General features: G+C 44.7%; 1 protein-coding gene across 1 annotated transcript in view; it reads right to left on the reverse strand.

Moving 5' to 3' along the window:
* Window positions 1-22,983, reverse strand: part of CFAP65 (cilia and flagella associated protein 65) — a 39,528-nt gene extending 16,545 nt beyond the window's left edge. Inside the window, exons 1-19 of the mRNA XM_084859955.1 lie at window positions 22,906-22,983; window positions 19,756-19,917; window positions 18,489-18,655; window positions 17,162-17,358; window positions 16,206-16,351; window positions 15,758-15,980; window positions 13,848-14,113; window positions 11,655-11,855; window positions 10,843-11,205; window positions 10,533-10,670; window positions 8,246-8,491; window positions 5,649-5,873; window positions 5,220-5,378; window positions 4,721-4,886; window positions 4,497-4,625; window positions 3,272-3,488; window positions 2,893-3,021; window positions 1,589-1,765; window positions 1,131-1,197 (exon numbers count right to left, since the gene is read on the reverse strand). Of these exons, the coding sequence (XP_084716081.1) occupies window positions 1,131-1,197; window positions 1,589-1,765; window positions 2,893-3,021; window positions 3,272-3,488; window positions 4,497-4,625; window positions 4,721-4,886; window positions 5,220-5,378; window positions 5,649-5,873; window positions 8,246-8,491; window positions 10,533-10,670; window positions 10,843-11,205; window positions 11,655-11,855; window positions 13,848-14,113; window positions 15,758-15,980; window positions 16,206-16,351; window positions 17,162-17,358; window positions 18,489-18,655; window positions 19,756-19,917; window positions 22,906-22,983 (3,456 nt within the window). The remainder of the gene's footprint in view (window positions 1-1,130; window positions 1,198-1,588; window positions 1,766-2,892; window positions 3,022-3,271; window positions 3,489-4,496; window positions 4,626-4,720; window positions 4,887-5,219; window positions 5,379-5,648; window positions 5,874-8,245; window positions 8,492-10,532; window positions 10,671-10,842; window positions 11,206-11,654; window positions 11,856-13,847; window positions 14,114-15,757; window positions 15,981-16,205; window positions 16,352-17,161; window positions 17,359-18,488; window positions 18,656-19,755; window positions 19,918-22,905) is intronic.
* Window positions 22,984-27,902: the final 4,919 nt, after the last annotated feature.

A 27,902-nucleotide genomic window follows, 5' to 3' on the forward strand; every position in this document is an offset into this window, starting at 1 on the left:
AGTCCCTGAAGGGGAACAAAATAAAAAATAAAAGGGTGATGGGAACACAGTACTGTCACAGGAAATCTTGGTAAGGCGATGGGCACCTAGTAGAGGCTCAGTGGGGCATGAGAGAGGTGCCCACTGGAGCATAAGGGGAATTTGACTCTGACACATCAGTGGAGTGCAGGTGGAAACAGGGAAGGCAAATGGAGATCAATACCTGAGGGCAATCAAATGGAGGAAACACTAGTAGTATAAAATGGGTGGGCAAAAATTAGGTTGGGATCTACTAGTAGATCTCCAGGCGCTTTGCAGGAAATAGAAAGGTTTCTGACTCTGACTGGTTTAACAGCAGAAAAAACAAAAAGCCTTATTTTCCTCCTAAATTAGGCTGCTAAAACGAAGAAAGCTTGGGGAAAACAAGAGCAGATTTGAGTGTGAAAGGATCTGCGTGCAAGCTCCAGTTCTGGTACTGCAAACAAATTCAGTACCACTTGCTGAGCAGGAGGTCAGAGTCACCTTGTTCCACGATTATATGTCTGCCTTCCTGAGCCACTATAATGCACCTGGCTCCAGGTGGACCTCTGGGTTCTAATGGAAAACAAAGTAGACCCTGCAGGGATAAAATCTGCCCAACCCTGGTGTAAAAAGGGAGATGACAGGAAGCAATGGGGCTGCGGCTTCCATTTCTGCTTAGGAGGGACAGCCAGCGGGATAATCCCCCCCCCCCACCACCACCAAAAAAGGGCCACATCCTAATTTGATTGCTAGTTATCCAGAGGGGATGTGAATCAAAAGGAAGATTTCTGCTGGGGGTAGACAGGCTTCAGAGGAGTTTAAATGACAGGGCAGTTCCCAGAAAAGCAGTTGCTGATGAGAAAGTTCTGCCATCGGTCTGGCTGTACCATGGAGTGAGCAGAATAGTATGGAACAAATAAGCTTATGGATGAGCAGTCATATGTCTGGGATGTCTTATGGAGTGTGTGTGAATACCAAAAAGCATACTTTGTGCTTCCATCCAAGAGAAGGCCATCTCAGCAATACAGTGCCTCCGATTACTACACCAACAAAGGAATTTGGTGCTGGCTTCAGGGAAGGCTTATGAATCAGCAGGGGTAATTTCTAAACCTCTCTGCCTAGTATCATACCAGAATCTCTCGACCATGGGAGACCTTCATTAGGACTGGAAGCCGGTCAGTGCCAGTGAAATCATGTCTGGTGAAGAAAAACAAATATGAGTATCAGGAACACACATAGACGAAACCATTCCAAACTCTGAGTTGGAGAATCCTATCCCAAACAGCAGATTAGGGACAACTCATTTCCCTCCTAAAGAGCTGCACTTTAGCTGCACTAAAGAACGTATTGAGCACAAGGAGAGCCATGTCTGGATGGGAAAGAACAGTGCGAAGTCCAGCTAGAATTGCCTTGATTTCTGAGCTCCACGCTACCAACTCAGGACATCCAATAATCGGGCTCTGAGAAAAGTAGAATCAATGCATTTTTCTGTTTTAAAGGAGCTCAGGGTATGTCTAGGGGGTGGGTGCTGGGTTTCTGAACAATTTCCATATGGGGAAGGAAGGAAAAAAACATGATTTGTGGGTACCTGTGGGATAGCTGTATAGTTTGCTCTTGCCCTGGAAGAAGCTTTCCTGCCTTGGGAGCGATGGTAAAAAGCTGATTATCTTGGATCCGCATCTGATGCAGCTCACTGGGGTCAAACTCAGCACTTTCCGCCCAGTTTTCCATGTCAATCTTCTGGTCAGAAGGATACAGAAAGGCCCTAGAAAGCAGTCAATGCCAAGACAAGACAGAGGAACCTTACCATCAGAAAGCAAAGTTAATCAACATCCAAAAGCCAGGAGAGTAGATTGTCTTACGGTCACTCTGATAAAGCTCCTCAACCTGAGCAGGGCTGTATGTACTCAGTGCTAAAAAAAAATTGAACTTCTGCATCCAAGAAAAGCTAGATTCTGCAACCTATATAAATTACTCAAGTTGAGCAAATGTGCATGACTACTCTTATTTGGCATGATTCTGCAATGTTTACTATTTTGCACAATTTGTTCTGGTTTTGCTAGTTGAAGGGAGAGGCAAGAAGCCATATAGACTACTAAAGCCACATCCCTGAACACTGGAAATCTTGCTCCGCCCTCCCCTTAGCTTCTGAGAATTCCGTAGGCACTGCCCATGCACTTCCAAGCATTTTCACAGCCATATGGGCTAGAAACTTGTATTTATCATTCAAAAGAGACCGAATTACATGCTCAATACTACATTCTGTGCTTTTACTGTGCTCCTGAAGAATTGTGGCATACACATAGCCCTGACCATGATCCAATTTCACAGTCCTAACATTAGAACACTTGTTCCCACAAAAACATACACCCAGCTCAGCTGATATCCCTTAATATTGGCCTGCACTCCAAAGCTAAGCTAATGCAGTGCCAGGCCAGGGGCCACACATATGCATATACATCACACAGCACTTTATCTCTTCCCCCCTTTCACATTCTCATACAGATCGCTAGGAGCAGGGCAGGGAGGCTTTAACCTCACCTCACTCCAGCGACCTTGAGCACCCTTTCCCCAAGCACCATTGGGAGCCTGATCAGGTTGGGGAAGAGAGTAGCAGGGAAAATCATCCCCCCGCACACTCTTCCCCGGTGGTAGTGGCTGGTGTGGGGTGGGAATTTGGGGGAGGGGCAATGATGGCATACAGCACCCATAGTGAGCTGCACACGTGGCCTCAGAGGGTTGCATGCAGCCCACAGTTGCCCAGCCCTGAACAAATGGATGAGTCCAATAGGCCATTCAAGTCAGGTCAGTATTCTGTCTCTGACTCTAGCCAGATCCAGATGGCTACTGGAACTACTCCCTGGTTAGGGCCAGCAAGTGGAGTTTACTCACCAGTTCACAGGTATCACCCCATTGTTTTGTAGCATCAGCACAACCACAGAGGGCTCACTTCCAACAGGAGCTGCACCAAAGTTGAAATCCAGCATGACAGGAGTATAAACTGGGGGGATTCGTTGTGTGCTGCATATGTTAAAGAGAAGTGGGATGTGAGAAAAAAGCCCTGAGGAAGGGTTCCCTAGTGGGGCTGCAAACCCTCAGAGTCTGGCTCATGTGCCCACCATATTTCCTGGTGTTTTTTGTTTGCCAAAGAAGGAAAGGGAAGGAAGTTGTCTTTCAGACTGTGAAGAAATCTCGAGTATTCCTGGGTCTGAATGGGAAGAGCGGAGGAACTAGAGGCTCACGGCCTGGGAAGAGGAGCAAAGATTCTTACCTGTGCCTGGTAGGCACCCTGAAAGTGAGCTCCTGCGGTGTTGGATCTCGCTCCAGATACTGGTTCAGAGTCTCCAAAGAGAACAGCCGCCAGAGATGCAGCTTGCTGATGCCTCGGGCACTGCCTGTCCCACAGGCATCAGTGACACAGATGGATGGGTAGATGCCTGTTGCTCTCACACAGCAAACCGACTGCTTTTCCCCAAGGCGATTTGGGGCTTGCATGGGGAGACACAAAACAGTCACCACAACAGACTTACAGCTATGATATCATAAACAGAACTTTGGCCCTTGTCAGACAATAATGTTACAGTGCAATCAATGTCTCCTCCTTCATTTGCAGTCCACAAGCCTTCTCTCAAGACCAGTGGAGACAGTACTGAGCTAGATGGAGCAGTGGTATAACTCATTATAAAACAGCTTCATATGTTCATATGATTCTTACCACCGATAATGAATTCATTGATGCTAGGACTGCTGCTGGAATGTTATTCTGCGAGTGTCATGGGCACACACTGGCTCTTGCTGGATGCCCCTTAAGTGACAAGAAGGGCTATGGAGGAAAGCACTGCTGCCCTTGCTGTCACTTTGGATGAGCCCCAAAATCCAAAATCCCCGGTTGGGCAACACCTTCATTAGGATCAACCGAAACGCCACAAGAGTTCTCCAGAACTCTTCATCAGGCTACAGTAGGTGGTAGAAAACAAGACAAACAAAAAAACTGGGGATGGGGGAAGAACAAAAAGTCCCAGAACTAGGCCATACGTTGTGGCCATAGAGTCTGCAGTTTAGACCAAGTCTCAAAATGAAGATTGCAGATTGAATGAATTAGGTGTTGCAGGCATCAAATTATACCTAGCATTGTGGGACAAAGAAGTAATGGCTGACCCACATTTCTGAGAACATAAAGGCTGGTTGTAACTCAGATCTGCCACTTGCCTTGGGTGAAACACATGGGTTCCTGGGTAGGCAGAGAGTTGATGTAAAAAGAAATGCAACCGTCTTTATAATAGCATAGCTGGAGATGAACTTTAGGTGGGGTGCTAGGTAAAAAGGTCAACTGAAGCCAAATTATTACCTTCCATTACTTCTTCACCCAACATTATGCTGCACAGATTTTTGTCAGGTTCAGTGAAGCAAAGGGTGTGGGTTCTCCCCCCACCCCCACCAAATAAGCTTGGTTGTGAGGGCTACATTAGTGCCTGCCAATTCCCCTGGTCTCTCACCTTTGGGAGTGGAAATGGCATAACTGACTGTCCAGGTGTAATGCAACTGGCGAGCTGGTCTAAGAGTCGCTTGCAAAAAGATCTTTCCCCGAGCAGGAATGGTCCCTTTGTAGTGGTCAAGTTCTATTCCTGTAGGGGAGAGAGAGGGAGAGAAATAGCGTGAGCACAGAAAGGAAACTCCAGGTAGCTGCAAATCACAAACAATCTGCGCTTCCATTAAATACCTAAGGGGTCATTGGCAACTTCCTCAGGGTCACATGGTCCAGTGATCATCTGCTCCACACTGAGATCATATTTTAAGGAGCAGGCCCCATTGTTCAATAATATCAGTTGACATGACTGTGTGCTGCCAACCAGGACGTTACCAACATCTACCTGCTCCTCTTGTGCCTGCAGCCCAAACACAACAGAGACAGATCAGGTCCATTAAGGGACATAGACTAGATACTCCATACAAATCAGTTCTGGTATTAAAGACCCTGAGGGAAGAGTAGAACATCACAGGGAGAGACCAGTGTTTGCATTAGAGCTAATATTCAACCCAGCATAGCCAGCAGGTGGAGAATTTGTAACACTACCAGTTGGGAGGGATATGCACTTCCTATAGTCCATGCCTCCATAGATGCTAGGGTGTTCATGAGGGTATGTTTAAACTGGAGTGGGCTTCCCCGCTCCTCTAACATGGCCATGCTTATTTCTCCTGCCCTGGATGTAGTCACTTACCGTTACGGTGCCAAATGATCCCTGCCCAATAACTCGCAGGACATAATGAACGCTCTTTGGAGTCTTGTCTTCAAGTATCTCTTGGTCTCTCCACACTGTCACCCAACTCCGCAGAAGATATTTGGTCTGCTCACCAGGAGTGAAGGTCCATATTTGAGCCTGAAATTATATGCAGGAGAGGAGGCTGAGGGCGACCCAGAGCACTTTGCCTGTCTGGGATGGAGAATCCAGTAGAGCGGGTTGTCAGAGATACAAGGGAACCTCTGGAAGAACCCACCTTCCTCTCTCACTGCTGGCATTTTACACACTTCCACATCCAGAAACATGCACAGCTGAGTGCAAATACTCAGCAAGGCATTTTTCAGTGGAGTTGGAAGCATCCTTGGCTCAAGGAGGACTGCTATATTTCCATGTAATTGCTTTACTCACCAAAGCTTCATTGGGCAGTATAATCCCTTCAGCAGGCTGGACAGACAGGAGCTTTTTGTCTGACTGCTGGATTTTCCATCTGAAGAGCATGGATAACCGTGTGCAGTTCTTAATGGTGAAAGTGCGTGAAGAGGAGGTGCCCACACACGTAGGTTTGAAATACAGGCTGCCATCACTTTCTAAGAGTAGGACCAGGGGCTCAGCACTACTCTGAAGGGAGATCTCCTAAGGAAGCAAACATCAGCAGGAATCTTTAGCCAAAGTTGAAAACCACAGTGCTTCCACAGGAAAGTTGAGCTGGGTCCTAGGCTGACATAGAGAGGCCTGGAAAGAACTGGGACAATACAAGAAGAAGGTCCAGGGCAACATTTCCAAAATAAACGTTTAATTTGTGAAGTTCTAGGAGTGCCATTAAACAAACTCAACTATTTTCAATCGTAATGCAAACCAAAAGCGTGCATGGGCTTGGACTGATGGAAGGCCTTTCCATGCACAAACCAATCTTCCACTCAATAAATGCACAGTTTTTAATGTGTTAGTGAGGATCTAGGTTTCTTCCCTAAGGTAGCATTTCTTTTGTGAGAATATCATGTTCTCAGTATACTGAAAACACAGTATCTTGTGTTGCAGAAAACATTCTTCCCTACAGTGCAGCTATTGTGATCATCTTGTAGAATGTGAGTACAAGTGTCACCAACACTGCCACCCACCTGCCTTCCAGCCATTGGCAGTTTGTTTTGCCTTTTGAGGTATTCCTTGCTAGGACAGCCTCAGTTTTCTTACATCAAATCCATAGTTGAGATATACAAGAAGAACTAAGCGGCCACACAAAATATTTCATCTAATTATTGGACTGCTGGTGTATCCTCTTCTTTCCTTCATGATAATTCACAGCAAACCCCGAGAAGCTGTGCAAAATTCTTAGCAGAATGGGGAGGAGAGGAAAGGAAATTTTCTTTCTTGAGCACTTTTATACATGTGAAGGAATGAAATTGTTCAGCTATTTTGTGTTAGTTATAAAATGGTTGCTTTCCATTTAGATATTGGGTTAGATGTGGACTTAACTCATGACTAACTTAAGTCCTATTGATTTCAGTGGGTCTACTCGAAGTGTGACTAAGTCTGGATCCAACCCATTGGATTATTATTTGGAGTTTAGAGGCTGCTCTTGTCAAGGGGGTTCAAAAGGTCATAGGAGGTACCATGATTAGCCCAGGAAACCGAAGATTAAGAGAGAAAAGAAACCTAGGTATTATGGGAACCAGAAACCTAGTTACAAAAGTCTACTGTGTTTCTTATTGGCTAAGAGGTTGAGAGGGGGAATTCGAATAGTGTATTTAAGTGAAGCTGAACGTGACAAGCAGGCTGGGAGAGTTCGACAAAAGACAAGTGCTGCAGAGCGCCCAAACTCCAGGGACAGAATAAGCTTAATTGCCAAAAGACTACGTGAAGCTGAAAGGATTTATTACTAGAACTTGGCTTAAGTAGGGAAACAGGCAAGATGAGGTTTAAGTGGCTGTGGTTTTTCCATTTGGTTATCGTGGTCTAATTGCTCTTATGGCTAACTGTTAAAACTGTATTAAATTCTGTTTTCCTCCCCAGAAAGTGTTTAACTGCTGCTTTTCAAAATTTTTAGTAAAAATTATTTTTTAATGGTTTAACCTTGATCTGATACCTTCATTTTTAGCCCACAGTTAACTGCCTTCCCACTCTACCCTATGCAGAGATTTAGCCTGGTCAGTAAAAATACCAAAGTTACAGAGGATATAGGGATATTTTAGTGGATGAAGCCAAGAAAACTAAGAATGTTCATTTGGTGGCAGCAATGAGGAAGGGAAGGGCAAATAAGGGGCTACACTAGCTGGTTTGCTCCCCTCCGTCCCTCTTACTATGCAGGTCACAGCCCTACCCTCTTTGCTGTGCAGCCTACAGCGCCATGACAGTGCAGAAATCAGCTGATGGCATGGTACAGCATATCAGCTGTCCATTTCCTCTTGGTTTATCTAGTTTATCTTACAGTGTCTCAGCTGTCTGTTTAATTTGTCTATTTTAATGGATTGTTTTATTCATTTAATTCTGCTCACTCTAAACTGATTTGTCTGGCTTTCAATTGTATTTTCAAGGGTTACGACTTGTCTTGGGACCTGTTTTGCAGGTGCTGTGCAGACTAGAAATTTAACAATAAAAAAAGGGGAACCTCAAACACATCTCAGCCATCACATGATGCTCCCACAAGACAATAGTGCAATATCCAGCAGAAATGTAATATATGGAAACTGCACTGCTGTTGGCCCCATTTTAGAAATAGGGTAGATGTGCTTTCTAGCACATCAAAGAACTAAAGAAAAAAAAAGTTCATGAAATAGAGTGTTGCTGTTGGTAGAAGCAGTGGCCCAAATTGCTAGTGCTTGCCACATTTTTAAAAAGGCTAGAAGAGTGCTCCCACATTAATGTGGTACAGAAGGGGTGTACTTATTTTAACAAAATAAATAACTTTTTAAACAGAAGTCATAAAACGGTGCAGACAATGGAAGGGGGCAAGGCTGTTTGATGAAGGCAGACAATGGAAGGGAGAATATACATATTCCTGCTCCTACCTGGGTGAATGAGGGCGAGAAGTTGAGATGCAAAGACAAGGTGTGAAGCTGTATGGATGTTTCCACTGGGCAGGTTGAGAGGAGAAAGATCTGATGGGCCCCAGGTGCAATATACCCACAGCTTGGCTTGACCAGGACAGAAGGGCACTTCTCCCGGTTCATCTTGAAGCTTATGGCAGTGGTGCCCACATTGCAGAGCAGCATGCTGCGGTATGTAGTGACATTCTGGCAGACTGGAGGGAACTCCTAGGAGACAGGAAGCAGTTTTGGTTGGAGGAATAGCCCACCTGCATTTGCTTTTTTCTTAGCCTCTGTACCTTGAAGATATGGTTGGTAAGGGTTGTAACTTCTAATCTAGTGACATAAGAAAAGCAACAAAGACCACATCAAATGCAGAAAAGCCGGCTCACCTTGCAAGATCAGCTCCATGTGCTGAATTGCCTCCATGTTCTCTTTTACAGACTGGAGCAGAGCCACAAAATACAAATCCTAAGCATGTACTGCTACTCATTGATACAGCACTGAAGACTTTTGCTATGTAGAAGTCACTGATATAGCACTGAAGTCTTTGCTGCAGGGGGAGTGAGTGATTCAGGGGCTAACTTAAGGCTATATATAGATGTACTTGCAAAGAGGAGTGTGCGTAGGTTGTTGCTGTTGTTACTATTATTACTACATTTATATCCCACCTTTTTTCCTCTTGCAAGGAACCCAAGGCAGCTTACATGGTCCTCCCCCTTTCCATTTTATCCCCACAACAATCTTGTGAAGTAGGTTAGGCTGAGAGTAAATGTCTGGCCCAGAGTCACCCAGTGAGCTTCATGGCCGAGAGGAGACTAGAACACGGGTCTCCCGAGTGCCACTCCAACACTAACCCGTACACCACACCGGCTCTCTACAGGTTATCCTGTTGCGGCATAAGCTCAGTTTCCCACCACCTTCTGAAAAGAAATACATACAGCCTCCAGATCAAACTCCGATCACCTCTTCTCTTCAGGCAGGCTGTCCAGTTTGAGTTTTGATCAGCACTTGATTTGCTAAAAGGGGTTTTAACACTTTAAACACCTTTTTTTGCACTTCATAAACTGCTCCAAGAAAGGGGAAGTGACTTCATGGTTGACATAAAGGCCAGCCAGTCAGCATACTGCACAAACCCTTCAACTGCATATTGGTAGAATGGGTTTCCGTTGAGCTGAAATGGGGGGGGGGGGGTCTGACCAAAACACAGTGAGTGAACTTCCACAGCAGACTCACCATTCAAATGATACAGGTCTTTAATCCTGTTAGGATGTGTAAAGATAAAGTAGGAACAGTTTTGTTCAAAAACCAAGGCTTGGACAAGTTCTTGCTGGGGGCTGGGGGCTGGGGGCTGGGGGCTGGGGGGGGGGAGGGGCGGCTTTTCCCGGATCTCTAAAAAAGGAAAGATTTCCTCCATCCCCCATCTTTATAATGGCAACAATAATAAACCTGGCCCACTTTATTCCCACAATAAAGACAGAGACTGCACAGTGATATATGCATTAACAGTACTACAGAAATGGTAAATATTATCCATTAGAGATGGGCCTTTGCTGACCTCTGCTGTCACTGAGTTGGTTAAGGCATCAGCCAGGAAATGCTAATTCAGAAGCCCTGATTGGCAGTTGTCAAGGAAGAATGAGGATTTCCTCTTAAGTAGCTGAGGAGAGGGAAGAGAGCAAGAAACACACTCCAACTCCTGCTTCATTGCAAGGATGCTTCCAGACAGAGGGCTCCTAGCACTACCAAACAGAAGGCATTGTGCAGCTATTTCATCTTTTCTTTGTTAATGGATTTACTGCGGTAAGGAAAAAAGCCAGAAGAAGTGGGAAAACAAAGGAGGGCTGCAAGGGGAAGATGTTGCCATTCGGAACCCTCGCAAAATCCTGTGAATGAGGCGGGGCGATGGCACAATAAAGGCCTCATCTGGAAGCACCCCAAGTTGTTGGCTAGACTTGTAAGTGTGCAGAAGTGGAAAGAAAGCTAATGAGGCCCAGTGGACAAAGTTCAGGCCTTCAGTTTAGTAGACCCAGGTCCTGCACTAACTGGATGTCCTTATCAACTCCAAATCAGACACTGCCAGCCTGACACTACTGGATGTCTTTGGCAAAGCATAACTTTGCCAAACTGGCCTGCTCTCTCTGAAAGTGAAACAACAGAAACTCACCTCTCAGGGTTCTGAGCAAACTAAATAAAGACCGTGAAGCACTTTGCACAGAAAGTAATGACAAACATTCCCCCCCAGGGGATGAAGGTGTATCTCTCTCACCTTGTGGCAGTCCAAGGTGTACTGCGGGATGAAGTGCTGCCGCCCAGGTTGAAAAGTGTGTCCGCGCAAGCGGATGGTCAGGCTCCAGGATGGGCATATAGTGATGGGCTCCTCAATGTTATTGTAGTGTCGCAGCACCTGCCCGTGACAAAAAATAGGGTCAGGTGAGACCTCTTTGATGGGCAGCAGTGATGATGAGTGAATCTTTTTCGGGTCAAGACCAGGGAAAATTATTACAAACCCAGGATGCCTAAGGCTGGAATGTCCATGCCATAAACGTCACTGCCTTTGACAACTGAGTTCTACCCACCTTGTAGAAGGCAAAGCCCTCCAGTTCTGCTGCATATAGGGAATTGAGCTGAGGAGGCTGGAAGGTGATGCGGAAAGCCATAGTCTTCAGAGGTGGAATGTCGCAACTCTCAGGGATCACCTGGAAAGGACTATCTGGCTTGTTCGTCCATATAACAGTGATCTTTCCCTTTGTGTGATTGGCCACACAGAGAGGAAGTGGTTCTATCGCTTGAAGACTTGCGCAGCAACCAAAATCAAACTCCTTGACGCTAAGGCTGACATGGGGAGGAAATACAGTGAAGTCGCAGCTTACACCATCATGGAAATATTCAATCATGGGCTCAATGACAGGGTACTCCTCAGGGGGCTTGTCCTCCAGGACCTAAAAAAAGAAGATGGATCTCTGCCTAAACAAAAGACAAACACTGAAGACAACTCACTAGAGATGAGCCATTCAGATTCTGTGGGAGTTCTTTTTGCCCTCATAGGCTCTTTTAACATCACCAGAATTGGGGAATGATAAAAAGATGTCAGCCCTCCCATTCCAGTTCTAAATAGCCTCCCAATTTCACAAACATGGTGTCCCAGGAAGGATGAAAGGTAGGTCTAAAGCCTAAGAATACTGAGCAGCTTTGACCTTGAAGTCAGCATCTTATACTCATAGTACATCCTAAGCACCCACATCCTAGAAACTGTGATTATAGATAAGTATTACACAGTTGCGAAAACAGCACGGACACCAAGACATCACTGTTTCTCGTGGTGAGCATCCATACCCAGGGGAAAATGGAACAGAAATAGCAGTTGCCCCTTGTAACAAATATCCTTTACCTCTGGCGGGAGTGTCAGAGCTCCATTTTCATCCACCAACAGCTTGCCCTCCTTCAGCATGGTCCCCAAGATATCTGGGGGGAAAAATGTCAGTCCTCTGGCCATGTGTGTCCTGTACATGGTAAGGTCTTTCAATTTCAAAATGACTGGGCTCGTTGTTTCTGTGTGGCAGGTCCCAACCAAATCTAGGAATAATGGGTCCTGAGAGCAATCAGAAACATGAGAAAAAAACCAGCTTGCTTTGCCTGTATTCTTTTTCAGGATCACAGCTCTGCAGCTCTCCCTCATTAACACGTTGCATCAGGGGCCCTTTAAACATTACCGTACCTACATGGGACCCACTTTTTCCATTAGCAGCTTTCGCACAACTACGGAGCCTTTATGTGATCCAACCATATGGGCAGGGACAAATCACATAGAACCAGACCACAGAATCAGTTCCTCATAAGACTTGAAGGTATTGATTCCATAAGGCTTACTTAAAAGGCTCTGCTCACATGTTTGGGTCATTTTAACAATGGCCCTATCTGTGTGAGAGCCACTCACAGAAAAGCAGCTTCCAGGTGGCTATGGTAAGATTTAAAAGTCTCCCCACTTTTCATGCATTCTCATTCTCCAGTTACCTTCCCAATGACATGCTTTCAAGAGCTGGCCTTCACTATAATGAGAACGATTACACACAGGTAGAGGCATTTATGCACTTCTTTGTATCCCAATCCTTCTCCAAGGAGTTGAGATAAGCATTTTTATCTCACAACAACCCTGAGAGGTAAAACACAGACTAAGGCATGACTTGTCCAAGGCCATCCAACTGAGCTCCATGGCTCTGCTGGGATATGAATCAGGGTTTCCCATGTCCAACCCAACACTCTAGACCAGAGGTGCACAACCCTTTGGGCCCCATCTCAAGTATGCTGGGGGGCTGGTGGGTGCATATGCATGTGCATTCAGGCACACACATACACAAATGTAATTCTTACCAATTTGGACATTTTTACACCAAGCATGCAAAGCACAGCTCAACTCCATGCACGTCTTCTCAGAAATAAGGCCCAGTGCAACAGTTTTCAGACATACAAATCACAGCTCAGTTCTAAAATGTAAAGGTATTTAAACTCTTCTTCTCTCCGATCACTGATCAGAGATACGAATGAAGTTTCCCTACTTACCATTGAAGAAAGCCTCCTTTCTTCTTCAGTCCTCTTTTCTGCAATCTTTTCCTGCAGCTCAGCTGATTAGCTGGGCAGGATGAGTGGAGTGGATGGGTTGTGAACTCCTGCTCTAGACACTGTGCCATATTGATTGTGTATATCCACACGTCCTTTTTGATTGCTGCTTCTAAGCTTCTTATGTTAGTTGCTGTTTTCCATGATTACTATTTTATGTACTGTGCATCTATATGTTGTATATAGTTTTTAATCATTGTAAGCTGTCTGAGCTCTTTTTTGAAATTGATGGGATATATATATATATATATATATATATATTTAATACATAAAATCATAAATACATTTCATTAAGCAGATAAATGCTCTCTGTTCCAGCACTTCCAGCCCCCATGGTGCAAACAACCTAGCTTGCTTTGGTCTACACAGCCAAGAGAGATTATTAGAGGTTCAGCACTGTTGTGCATTCTGGGTAATGACTTTTGCTTTGAGTCCAGGCTGTCCCTAGGGAAAGAAACATAACTTTTCTAAGGGCACTTCTTATGTTCTTGGTTTTGTGCTACCACTCTGAAAAGGAAGTGCAGGAAATTGCCTTGGGTAGATGCCCTGTCCTTCCCTGCATTCTAAAATTTGCTGGGGACCAGCTTCTCTCATCCTCACAATTCAGCACAGGGTAATCAATTAAAATCAAAATCTCTGCTCACGAGGGAGAAAAGAGCTAGTGGGGTGGTGGGAGAAGATGCAACAGGTCAGGGCACAACCTGCAGAGGTTATGGAGCTCGGGGCCTAAATCAAAACCAGTGTTCTGGTCAAGTTCATGAAATATTATCCAAGATGTGAAAAAGGAGATATTCGTCTAAGACAGCAGTAACATTTCCATATAAGCAGAATTGCCTGATAAAGCATAACAACCAGTAAAAAGGGACAAGTTCTCTCAATGAAATGGTAATCAACCATCATCTGCTTGACTGGTGAGTGCAGAACCATGAGGCCTATTTCAACTGAAGAGACATCCTAACCATCTTACCTGATGATGGACAAGGCAAACCACACGCCGGTGGCAAATTATTGGGTGGCTGGGCTGGAAGGTCACTTTCAGTGTCATAGTGGACATTCCACCCAAGATCCCACAAGGGCGGTCAAAGGAAAAGACACTCTGTTTGCCGTCAATGTCAAATTGATAGTAGGCTGGGACCTCAGAGTTGTTGGTGATCTCTAAAGGCTGAATTAAATACTCCCCAAGGTTAATGCAGCTGAAGTAGACAAAGGGATGCTGAAATGAAACCTCAGGACCTAGAATGACAAACAAGGTTGATTTTTGAACTGCTCCTGCTAACACTGAGAAAAGCTTTTTGTATACCAACAACTCCCAATCTTTTTTTTTACTCTGAGGCTCAGTTGTTATATTTGATGCTATAAAAATGATCTTATGGACTGCACTCCCCTTAGAAAGATGCCTCCAATCTTAGAGGCTTCCAAGTATCCAATGCTCTGCCAGGCTGATGCAGGCAGGATGGGAGGAGCAACAGAGGAGATTTTTGCCTCTCCATCCTCCTTTTAAATGTTTTTCTTCTAGATGGGCTTTTGAGCCTTTGTAGAGAGGCCGTGCTGGCAGGGGGTGGGCTGGGGCTGGAGAAGCCATAGGACTTCTTGTATCCTGGCCTCTCCTCAACCCTCCCCACCCACTGGAACACCCCCTTTTCTCTCCCTCCAAGGCTGCATTTGCAACCTTGGGAAACAACTGGCACAGTACTTTCCGTGGCAGCTGCAATGGGGCAGGGGATTAAAACTTAAAAGTCTCCCTTCCAAGGTGTTAGCTGCGTCTACAGCCTCAGGAGGGGGACTCCGAACAACCCTATGTTCCCTGGGATGCTCTCCCAGGGACTATAAGGTTGCTCTCGGAGCCTGATCACTTATCTGCAGGGATATCTCCTAGTGTTCCCAAACATTTACAGGGGCATTCTCATTCACACAGTGGCATGGAGATACACGGAGCACCCCCATCCCACTGGAACCAATCTCTCTGTGCCTGGAGGGTGGGGTTCTGTGTGCTGCTGGAAGAGCGAGATACTATACATTTCTATCTAGCAGGCAACAGCAGAAATAACTTCTGTGCCATAGATCACAGAAAATAGTCCATAGGAAACCACCAGTTAAGGGTTGAAAATCACAAGAACAGACAAGAATAGGGATCCAAACCAATCAGTCTCTGGCTGTAACTATCTCCAACAGGGGTGCAGAACCTCTTTCAACCCAAGAGCCAAATTCAATTTTTGAGAAGCTTTCAGGGTCTGGATTCCAGTGGTGGGTGGCCTGAAGGCAAAAAAGGGTGAACCAAAGGCAAAAGGTGCAGGACTAAAAATACCAGTCTATTGTAGCTTAAAACATTTACTGCAGGGATGGGCAACTTGTGGCCCTCCAGATTTTTGGCCTACAACTCCATCAACCCTAGAGAGCGTAGCCAAGGTGAGAGATGATGGGAGTTGTATGGCAAAACAGCTGGAGAGCCATTAGTTGCCCACCCCTGTCCTACTGCCAGTAACTATGCCTTAGGAGAGGCATTTTAGCCTTTAAAAATGAGGAGGAAACTGCACAAAAGCCAGGAAACCACAAATGCTTGATGGCTGGAGGAAAGGGGGTAGGGCCAGGGGAAGGAGGGCTGGACTGGGATTCCAAAAGGGTCAGATCTGACGCCCAAGTCTGAGGTTCTGCATCCCTCATCTACAAAGACTCCTTCAAAGACCTAATCAGCTCACAACTCTGGGAGGAGAATGTAGTACAAGCACTTCAGACACAACCTTTTGAACATGCCATGGCTACAGTCCAATATCCAGTAAGGTTCTGCAGCCCTAAAATCTGTTGGGATCAGGAGTGAAATACCAGAACATATTCTTTGATGCAGCATGGAGAAGCAAAAGGGCTCTCATGGTCTTGTACCTTTACATGATCCTGTCACCTTCAGCACAGAATGTGTGCTGTTCCCAAAAGGCACAACAGTGAAGTAGTCAACACTCTTCACACCCACAGTGTGTGGGCTGAACCGCAAGGGGATGACTAATGTCCCACGAGCCAAAACAGTGGCTTGGGCAACGTCACAGGAAAAGACGCGATCACGAAGCACTGGCTCCTTTGTTCTATCAATCCTGAAGGGAGCACTGACCTGCCAGGAGACAGACAGGGTTACATACCTCTCATCAAGGAGAGAAACACTTTCTCTGCATTTGTCAGATATAGCAAATATATTGGCAAATATGAACATGGCAACTATAGGCATGCCATATGCACTGACAAAGCAGAACTTGAACATGAAATCTTGGACATGTAAGCACACATCCAGGTCATGAGGATAATCTCTTCTTCAAACTCAAGCATAAGCTTCCTTCACCACAGACACATTGTAGATCTCCACGTGTTTTTCCACAGTGCTGCCAACAGCCACGTTGCCAAAGCAGAGTACATCCCGAAATTTTCTAAGCCCAACATCTTTGCATGAGTCTTCTGGCACATTCACCAGCAGGTGGGGATATTTAGCTGCAGAAAATAAAGGTTAATTTTAATAGGCAAGCATGGGGTCTTCCTACTCTGAAAGCATGTGGATTCCTGCATGTCTATCACTATGCCAAAGTTCCAAACTCATCTTGCTTTAGATAGACCAGGTTGTAGCAAAATCATTCTGGGAATGGCAACCTGTCTTCTGAACATATCTCCACCCGTGAAACCTTCTAAATCAGTAACGATCAAGATTAAAAGAAAGTGAAATGAAAGGCATCAAACTTCCTATAAAAATGAAATGAAGCAATATTTATTGAGAGAGATGTCATCTTTGTGCAAGATGGAGATTGCCTCCAGAAGTACATGGGAGCTGTAGTGTCTGTTTCATAAGGCCTTTCGGAGCTAGGAATACCAATACAATTAATCGGGGATGTTCAGAAAAAGAACATTAATTCCTAATAATTATGATCCTTGAATAGATAGCTTAAGGCATCCAAAAGTTCAGCAGGCACTACAGTGATTTCTAGAAGTCACTAGGCATAATTTTAGGCAGGTGCACAGAGAATAGGAATATATAGCAAGATCAGGTAAATTGCATGGGATTCAAGAGACAGAGAAACAGGTTCAATACTAGGTTCTAATTAGATACGTTCCTAACAATCAGGAACCTCTGGGAGCTAAGCACCTCTGCAAAACAGGACAGGATCACACACTACATGCCTTCTTTAGCTCATAGGATAAAAGTACTGTAGATGAACTCATAGGCAAGAAAACAGGCTACTCATAAAACTTAATGTTATGGCCTATGTTGTGTGCCCTTGTTTGCTTTTAGAGCCTAAACGTCCTCACCAACAGCTTTCAGTCTGATTGCCTTCTGTTCTGAAGTGTCTCCAAAACTGCATATTGCTGGTATGTCATGTACCAGAGCAACTTCAGGTCGAAAGATCACCTTCATTGTACACTCTTTGCCTGGATCCAACATGCCACGGGAAGGAACGAGGCAGAAAGGGTCTGGCGCCTCCCAGCTAAAACATGTCAGTAGATCCCTAGAAGAAAAACACTCTGTAAACCAAAGGCACCTCATCATAGCAACACAGCTTTTCTCAAAGTATCAGAAAAGCATGTGGAAAGGTGATGCACCCTGTCTCTTGTAATATCTAAAATCAGAAGTGCAGGAGATGGTACATGGTATATCATCATGTTTCTTGCCAAGTGGATAATGCAAAATACACAGAAAGTTCTTCCATACATCTGTTCATGACTTGAAGCAAGAAGCACTGCTCACCTTGATCTCAGCAGCCAGAGCAGTAAGGGCAAGCTATGTGATCCTGCAACAATCTATTTTACAGCACTGGGGATCTTTCAGTATTTCAAAGTCCAGATGTGGCTATGGCTATTAGAAAGATGCCTAGAAAAAACTAGAACGGAACATCCCCGTATTAGCTAGCCATCTCAACTATTTCTCTAAGGACCTAATTTTGATGGAGTGATACTTAATAAGTTAGCCTTTATATAGTACTTAGCGTTCAATCCTGCTCGTAGATTATCTCAGTTAATTGTTGAAACAACCTTTGAGATAATCAATATTATGCCCATTTTGCAGTTGTCGTCTGAGGTTGAGAGTGACTAACCCGCCTAATGTCACCTATACCATTCATGGCAATAGCAAAGTTTGATCAGAGGATTTTCAGTCTCTTAGCCATTAGGCGACACTATCTTATGGACTAGATTTGCTCTCTGAGCTGTCTTCCATGGTATCTTCTTGCCAAGATGATCCACCCTGACAATGTTGGTTATTGGACGGATTAAAAATATAATAAACAAACAAACAAACATGAGCAAAAGACACTGAAATAGCAGGAGGGTTTGAAGACCCAAATATACTATGGAGATATTTGCTGCTGAGCTGAAAGCTCCATTAGCTTTCATCTGCCACTACTGGTACTGATAGCTCTCAAAATTGCTGTTCTTGATACTTCATTCACAACTTCCTACACAATTCAGATCAGGTGCCCTTTGGAGAAATTAAGAGGCACTTATGTGTCTCAGAGGAAGTATATGGGAAGACATGATGGCAACCTTTGGTGGTATCCTTGGCAGAAATGATTCAACTGTATGGATTCTACCCCAAATCCAGAAAGTAAACAGCTTTGAAGCTACAGACAAGCACACTCACCCATCATTGTACATGGTAAAGGAGGCCTCTGAGCTGTCATAGACAGCACATGCAGGAATCTGGATGCTCTCTGGGAAAAGCAGATGAAGGTGTGGTAGCATGGCACGCAGCACAACAGAGAACTCTCCCTCTGGCTTTTCAAAGAGGATGCTGTCTTCATATTCCTTCTGCATAATGAGAGAAGCAAGAAGAGGATAATTAGGCTGAACTTGTCCCCCATGCCAAATTCAAAGAATAGGCAGGCCATGTCTACCTACACATAGCAGGTGTTGGGCATTTATGCATCCTGAGAGGTAAGTAGAGGACTGACTAAGCATGAGCAGCTGTACCAGCAATTATGAGATCCTTTTATTTCTTTAAATTATTTCTGCCCTCCTTTTCAAATAAAATTTCCAAAGTGGCTTATGTAATGACAGTAAAGTACAATATAAACATCACATAAAAATTAAAAGCATACAGCGGCATTACAAATTAGTAGAAGACACTAACAATAGCAGACATAGTCATAAAACACTTTCCATGATTAAAAATAATCTTCAAACGCCATCTAAAACCAGAAAGTCAGGGAGCCTGTCAGACTTCCTGGGGGAGAGAACTCTACAGCTGTGATGTCAGCAGCAAGAAGACCCTGTCCCTGGTACTGTTCTAGTAGATCTTAGCTAATGGGCCAAAGAACAGGGCTCCTGGATCCATCTTAAGACTTGGACAGATTCATGTGGGTGAAGACTGTCCTTAAGAAAAAATGGTCCCAGGTCATTTAGAGCTTTAAAAGTTATTACCAGCACAGTACATTAAGCCCAGGAATGAATTTCACCCATAGTTCATTAACTGCTAGATTGTATAGTTTTGCTGAATAATTTTATTATGTTACTTTTCTAGGGAGGTTTGCGCAGATGGAAGATGACATTAACAATTTTATAAATGTTAAGGACATATGGTATTGCACTATTGCCAATATATCAGTATTTTGACTGTACCCAGGAGGCTCTTCCCTGTTTTTCCCAGATTTGCATTCCTTCTAGTTATGGTGAAAGGAAATCCATGCATTTGTGACAACAAACCAAAAATACATTTTGGGAAGCAGCAGGGGGCCACAAGTCCCAAAGGGAGCATCACATCATCTGAATTCCAACACAAGCTAGTCAGTTCAATCCCCATCCTCTCTTTCCTTTTCTGACAAGTTAGAGAAGCAAACAGAGGGAATGCTGCTGTAATACACAATTATACTGGTGGATTTGGAAGAGAGGTAAGCAGATCCCTGATTTACCTTCTCTAAAGGGCGGAAGATGATGGGCAGAGTTAAGGACATCCCGGGACTCAAAATAATTGGCTGTGGGAAAATGGTGATGAAGAAACGTGTAGTAGGAGGTCTGAAACAAATCAGAACAAAGAGAACATGGAGATTAAAAATAGAAGTGACGCTAGGAGACTATAAGATGTACGAAACAAACCAATAGTAACATATTTTCCACTCTCAAATGTCAGAAAGATCTTAAAAACCTAAAAATAATGCTAGGAAGATAATATTAATAAAAATGCTGAAATGATGATATGCTGCATAGCTGAAAAGGCGCACAGTACAATAAGCATGTTAATAACTTAACAAAGCATACAAAAACTCCAAAGTTCCAAGCAATCTGTTAGGACAGGAGTACAGAACTATATTGTGGTGGTGGGCCAAAATGCACCCCTACCAGGCCCAATGTGGCCTGGATGATGTCAGTGGGTGTCTCCCACCACCCCCACCAGTTTGCCTTTCTCAGTGCACCATGAAGAGCCAGTGCTCCTCCCAACACCAGCTGAGTTCCTGGCTCCACACAGTGCACATCATCCCTATGTGCACTGCATGAAGCCACTCAGCCAGCACTGGGAAGAGCAGCTGCTCATCCCAGAACCAGCCGAGTCCCCAATCGCCTGCCCACATCCTTGCTATTATCTCCAATCTCATATGGGAGGTAACAGTGGGGATTCCTTTCTGTGCCACTCTACCTCCACACTGGAAGTGCTGGATGTAGAACCTGAGACTGGAGATAACCACAGGGATTCCTCCAGGGGAGAGGCTTAGAAGAACCCAAGGAGTCTCCACAGGCCAGATGTGGCCAGATTAGGCCTACAAACTGGAGATTCCACATCCCTGTAGTTGCCAGACTTGTTTTCAGAGAAGATTTTTAAAAAATATAAGGTGGTATTCCTATCCACATTTACTGGGGAGAAGTCCCATTGAAACCACTGGAAATTACTCCTGAGTAAATATGCATAGATGGCTGTCTGCTGAGACACTGGAAGCAGCCCAAGAAAGAAGGAAAGCAAAAGGCAACAGTGATAGGGGGAGATATGCCCAATTAAATGCAAAATTCCAGAGGTTAGCCAGAAGAGATAAGGAATTATTTTTAAACAAGCAATGCGCAGAAGCGGAAGAAGATAATAGAATAGGAAGGACAAGAGACCTCTTCCAGAAAATTAGAAACATCGGAGGTAAATTCCAGGCAAAAATGGGTATGATCAAAAACAAAGATGGCAAGGACCTAACAGAAGCAGAAGAGATCAAGAAAAGGTGGCAAGAATATACGGAAGATCTATATAGGAGGGATAATAATATCGGCGATAGATTTGACGGTGTGGTCAGTGAGCTAGAGCCAGACATCCTGAAGAGTGAGGTTGAATGGGCCTTAAGAAGCATTGCTAATAACAAGGCAGAAGGAGATGACGGTATCCCAGCTGAACTGTTTAAAATCTTGCAAGATGATGCTGTCAAGGTGATGCAAGCCATACGCCAGCAAATTTGGAAAACACAAGAATGGCCAACAGATTGGAAAAAATCAACTTATATCCCCATACCAAAAAAGGGAAGCACCAAGAATGTTCAAACTATTGAACAGTGGCACTTATTTCACATGCCAGTAAGGTAATGCTCAAGATCTTGCAAGGGAGACTCCAGCAATTCATGGAACGAGAATTGCCAGAGGTACAAGCTCGGTTTAGAAAAGGCAGAGGAACTAGAGACCAAATTGCCAATATCTGCTGGATAATGGAGAAAGCCAGGGAGTTTCAGAAAAACATCTATTTCTGTTTTATTGACTATTCTAAAGCCTTTGACTGTGTGGATCATAACAAATTGTGGCAAGTTCTTGGTGGGATGGGGATACCAAGTCATCTTGTCTGCCTCCTGAGGAATCTGTATAACGACCAAGTAGCAACGGTAAGAATAGACCACGGATCAATGCACTGGTTTAAGATCGGAAAAGGAGTATGGCAGGGTTGTATACTCTCACCCTACCTATTCAACCTGTACGCAGAACACATCATGCGACGTGCTGGGCTTGATGAAGCCAAGGCTGGAGTTAAAATCGCTGGAAGAAACATTAACAATCTCCGATATGCAGATGATACCACTTTGATGGCTGAAAGCGAGGAGGAGCTGAGGAACCTCATGACGAAGGTGAAAGAAGAAAGTGCAAAAGCTGGGTTGCAGTTAAACCTCAAAAAAACCAAGATCAAGGCAACCAGCTTGATTGATAACTGGCAAATAGAGGGAGAAAACGTGGAGGCAGTGACAGACTTTGTCTTTCTAGGTGCAAAGATTACTGCAGACGCTGACTGCAGCCAGGAAATCAGAAGACGTTTACTTCTTGGGAGGAGAGAAATGACAAATCTTGATAAAATAGTGAAGAGCAGAGACATCACACTGACAACAAAGGTCCGCATAGTGAAAGCAATGGTATTCCCCATAGTAACCTATGGCTGCGAGAGCTGGACCATAAGGAAGGCTGAGCAAAGGAAGATAGATGCTTTTGAACTGTGGTGCTGGAGGAAAATTCTGAGAGTGCCTTGGTCTGCAAGAAGATCAAACCAGTCCATACTCCAGGAAATAAAGCCAGACTGCTCACTTGAGGGAAGGATATTAAAGGGAAAACTGAAGTACTTTGGCCACATAACGAGGAGACAGGATACCCTGGAGAAGATGCTGATGCTAGGGAAAGTGGAAGGCAAATGGAAGAGGGGCCGACCAAGGGCAAGATGGATGGATGATATTCTGGAGGTGACGGGCTCGACCTTGGGGGTGGCGACGGCTGACAGAAAGCTCTGGCGTGGGCTGGTCCATGAAGTCACGAAGAGTCGGAAGCGACTGAACAAATAAACAACAACAACAAATATGCATAGGGTCAGGCTGCACAATATTCAAATGGTATGATTTGGTCTGAGCAATACCCCCATACTATATGTATACATTTGTGTAATTTGAAATAGCTACACAATTTCAAGTGAAAAACATCTTGTATTCAGCAGTGTTTTACCAAACGTAATTGGGTTGAATCAGAAGGGTCAAATGAGCATCAATACCGGCTGCTGCCCCGGTAGAAAAAACTGTGGGTTAGCAACATGACAGCTCCTTCTGCCTTTGACATGCCCTACGTACCGGAATCTCAACTTCTGGGTTTTCAGACACACATTTCTCAAAATCAGGTGTTTGGTGAATTCTTTTCCCAGACACCATCCTTGCCAGTTGAGAGTCTCAGCTACTTCAATACCCCAGAAAATACTCTTCTTGGTTTTCTTCACACTGGAATCTGAAGACTTCTGCATAGACACCATCAGCTTCTGACAAAATAAGCAAGACCAAGTTGCAGTCCAGTTGAGCATCTGGAGGACAAGCTATGCAGAGAATTAACAGGAGAATTAACAGGAGAAATTATGCTCATGCCAGTGTTTTTTCCACCAAGTATACTGGAATAGCTAAGTCAATGTCAGTAGAAATTAAATTATTCAAGATTTCAAACATGAGGGCAATGAGAACTCTCTTACCTTCTGAGCCACAAAAGTTACTCACCTGCTTGGTACCACCATGACAGAGTCTCTGAAGGGGGTCTGAGCTGGCTGAGTATCTGTGCATGTGAGTGAGCATCTTGGCACCTGGGAGAACCAAATAACATGTTAGCTAGCCAGAAAATTGTAGAACATCCTAGTTCCTTCCCAAACTGTATAGGGGCCACCAGAAAGGGGAATGCATGGATGGATGTTTTTCCAGCTGCTGCTCATAGATGTTCTCCATCAATCTTTCCACAGCCTGGGTTCCCCATGGCATCCACTGGTTCTGAACTCCTCTGCAGGACAGGATGGACTACCGAAGTCTGTATACACCAGCCTTCCCCAACCTGGTGCCCTCCAGTTGTGAAGGACTACAACTCCCAGCATCCTCCAGCTAGTGTTGGGAAGGCTGGTATATACTGTCAGCAGTGTACCATTAAGGTCAGCAGGAGGAGTATCCTGCAGGAGGCTTTAGGTAAGTCCTGGGTAAACTATGAAGGCGGCGGGAGTGTGGAGGACGGGGAGGTGGGGGGGAGAGAGAGAGGGATGGAAGAATGGGGTCATGTGACTGGGGCAACTCCTGCGCGTGCCGTTGGCCCTTGGGCCCCACACACCCTTGGATGAGTCCTCGGAGGGCCCCCAATATCATATCTGCCCCAGGCCCCATAAACTCTCTGGGCACTCCTACCTAATCTTCACCGTCTCTGCAGCGGAAGAAAGGGCGATCCTAGCACGGGGAGGAGGACGATCAAAGCAGCCGAAGAACGCGAAACGCCGGCGTTGCTATGGAAACAAGACGCGGAAGTCGCCCGGCGTCTCTCCGAGCAACCAGCTACGGCAGCCGAGGAGGGGCGTTCTGTTTATTATTATCGTTTTTATAATAAAGGGCGGCCGGGGTATAGAGGGGGCCGATGCAGTGGGGGTGGGGGGTTAAGTTAGGACATAAAGACGGACCCTTTCACGCACTGCATGGAGCTGTCCCGCAGAGCAGTCTCAAGTTACTTTTCTGCTTCAGGCGAAGAAGTGTGCCTTGCCTCCCTTGCCCCGCTATCGTGTGTTCTCCAAGGTGGGATCATACCTACTCCCCTCCCTCTTTTGTCCTAAGGGTCAGAGCAAAGGAGCGGTTTTATTCCCCACCATCTTCACCTTCAAGCCTTTCCCGTATTAGCCCCATAAATCTTGAATTCTGCCGCCCTAAGCGGCTGCTTACTAGGCTGGTGCCTACAGCGCTCCCATTTTTGGAGTAGTCCTCTTAGCCTGACCCAGCATAAAGCTGGTGGAACAGAAGCTGTGTTTTGCATAGTTGAACTATGGCTGCTCTTTAAAATATTTATTTATTTAACAGCTTTCTGAATAAGTGCGTATCTAAGGGGATTAACATATTCAAAGTTTCAGTCACCTGCTTCACCTTTCTGGGATGTTATGCTCTTATAATTTTGTGTTAGTATTACTGTTGGGTTTGATTGATTATTTATTTTATAGTTTTTGAAAAAACTATGGTATGTTTATATGTGTGAAACCTCTGGAGGGCGGGGGGCTACCCTAAAAGGTGGCTTACAAATATTTTAAATAAATGAATGAATTAAAGGCCATGCTTTCCTACTTGTTACAACTAAATCAAGTACTGAGTGAATTTCACAGTATTAGTTTGGAAGGTGAAACCTGATTTTCCACACAACATTTGGAGTCCTTGTTTGCTTTGAGCTTGTTCTTGCCTGACTCAGGCAGATATACACACACAAACACAAATTCACACAGGCTCAGTATTAGCATTTATTAGCATTGCCTGTGCAAGTGAAACCTCTATCACAAAAACATCTAGGAGAGGGATGTTTCCTAGCCACTGGATTTATTAGGCAGTGGGGAACATTTTGGAACAATCTGGACTTGTACAAAAGGGATAGGCTCCCCTTGAACCAAATGGAGCCAGACTGCTGGTGCTTAATATCTAAAAAAGCAAGTAAGACATGATAGAGGTTTTTTTAAAATTATGATTGGTATGGAGAAAGTTTTTCTTCCTCTCTCATAATATTAGAACCATGGCTCATCCAATGAGACTGAATGGTGGGAGATTCAGGACGAACCAAAGGAAAACAGTTCTTCACACAGCGCATAGTTAAAGTATGGGATTTGCTACCCCAAGATGTGGTGAAGTCCATCAGCTAAGGGCACAGTCTTGTGCTTATTTTGACAGAAAAAAAGCCTACAATGCTCAGCATTCCTGATCATTGGCCATGCTGGCAGGAGCTTCTGGGAGTTACAAAACACCTAGAGATCTACCTTTGACCCACCCCTGGCCTATTCTGTCTCTCTTCCATCAGTCAGCTTGACTCTGTGAACCCCTCCCACCCATCCTTCCAATCTGTAGGGCCATTTTAAACAACATGAGCCTCATATGGAGACCTATGGCCATCCCTACAATAACACTCTGGGCAATGGGTATACTGCTGAAGTGCTCCCTTGTGCAATTATTACTTTTAAGGCAAAAGACTTAAAAGCAGGAATCTAAGGGAATGATGTGGGGGAGCACAAAGAAGGCCAGGAACAAAAGGGTTCCATTGGAGGGGAAAGCGGGAGCATATAAGCAAGAGAGCCTTGAGACCAGGAATGGCCTGTGGAACAGGAGCAGGGAGTTAAAGGATGGGATGGGATGGGATGGGATGGGATGGGATGGCGGTGGGGGCAGAGCTGAATTTCAACTACCAGTTTGAACCACTCAAATCTTTGGCTATAGGTTTCTAGTCACAACCAAAATGCATGTCAGCTATGATCTCAACCTTTCATTAGTCAGTTCTATATGTTTTCTGCAAGGTCAGTGATAAAATGTGAATGTGACAAAAGCTATCTTGCGATGCCCCTAGAAGATGGAGGATGGACTGTTCATTATGTATCCAGCATCTTCTCTCCCAGATATATTCTTACAGGACCAGCCCCACCATTAGGTAGAATGTGGCCACTGCACTGAGTAGCTGATTTAGGGTGTCATGAATGGGTAGCAAATTATTAGTTACTAACAGTGCAATCCTATGCATGTCCGCTCAGGAGTAAGTCCCACTGTGTTCAATAAGGTTTACTTCAAGGAAAGTGGGTATAGGTTTGCAATCTTAATGTATTCTATTGTATTTTTAGTCTCAGAGAGCTTCGGCTATTGGGCGGTATAGAAATGAAATAAATAAATAAAAATAAATAAATAAATAAATAAAATTTGCCAGTCTTGACGTGGGGAGGAGGGTGTCATTTGCTATTTTGCCTCAGGCAGCAAAATGTCTTGGGCCAACCCTGCAGGTCTTGGAAACACATTTTGGGGCTGGATGGGCTTATAACATAACCCATCAGAGAGCAGGATCTATTTGTGCTCTCTGATGGCAAATGCCCAAGCAACTGTGTCTGCATTCCTACACTCCATGTCCTAGAGAGAGAGATCTTTGGGCTGTAGAAACATCCTTGCAGGTGCCCTTGGTGCTGTAGGAGTGCATTGGTTCTGAGGTACATAGATAGAAGGGTAAAAAATGTGCCTTTAATGTGGTATGTCTGTTTACATTCTGAGTCATGCTGCTAAATGACTGTAAATCAACCCCTTTCCCTCTCTCTCCAGTACCACCCCTCCCCAGGACAGGTGCCCAGATGCAGCAGAAACAATCTCATAAATAAGAGCCACTAAATAACATGCTTTACATAGCAGCAGGAAGCCACAAACAGACTCAGCATGAGCTGAATGCCACCATCCATCATTTTAATGGGTGTACTCTGGAAATTAAACCTGTCATGTCCCATCAAGGGGAATGTTTCAGCCTGGGACATCCTGATATACACACTTCTAGCATCTTTTTCTCTGCCTCATGCCACCTTCCCCATGTGCTTCCATTTAACCTGTGACTTTTGATACTTGAGTGCTCTGATGCCAGACCATGAGGTTCTAAGGATGTGACAGGCTGTGGTCCTTCCACCGGAATCCAATGGTGCTGTGCCTGAGAAAACAGTTACTGGCTATCTGACTGGTATAAGCATGTCTCTAAGGCAGCCTTCTCCAACCTGGTGGCCTCCAGATGTCTTTGGACTACATCTCAGGGCATTCCTGACCATTGGCCAAGCTGGTTGGGGCTGATGTGAGTTGTAGTCCAAAACATCTGAAGGCTGGTTGGGGAAGGCTACTCTAGTGAAACAGTGTCTGCTGAAGAGGGCAAGTGGAAGCTCAGTTGTGCCAGCTTGGGGATCATAAGGTTTACCTGGACTCAGGATGCCAAAGGACCATGTCCCTTATTCCATCTACCGTGAGATGAAAAATGCCCATGCCTGAATGTCAGGGGTGAAACTGCTAGCTTAATTGGCAGAAGCTGCATAAAAATTGGTTGGGGAAGTACCCTGAAATTGAGAACATCACTTATTCTCAGGAGCATCATTTATTTGAACCTAGTTGTAAAGCTGTCCCTCATTACCCTCACAAAAGCCTTGAGTCTCAATATGTTTGTGATCATCTGGGTTTGCATGGAACTGTGAAAAATGGCTGTTAAGATATTCCTGTATAATCTTTTAAAATATGTTTTATTTAAAAAGATTACCATCCAGAATGCTAAAGGGGTTATCCAAGGTGCTGAACCCATTTGGGGG

This window comes from Heloderma suspectum, chromosome 1, assembly GCF_057233095.1.
Source record: "Heloderma suspectum isolate Gila_16-S chromosome 1, 16-S_ref, whole genome shotgun sequence".
NCBI classification, from domain to species: domain Eukaryota; kingdom Metazoa; phylum Chordata; class Lepidosauria; order Squamata; family Helodermatidae; genus Heloderma; species Heloderma suspectum.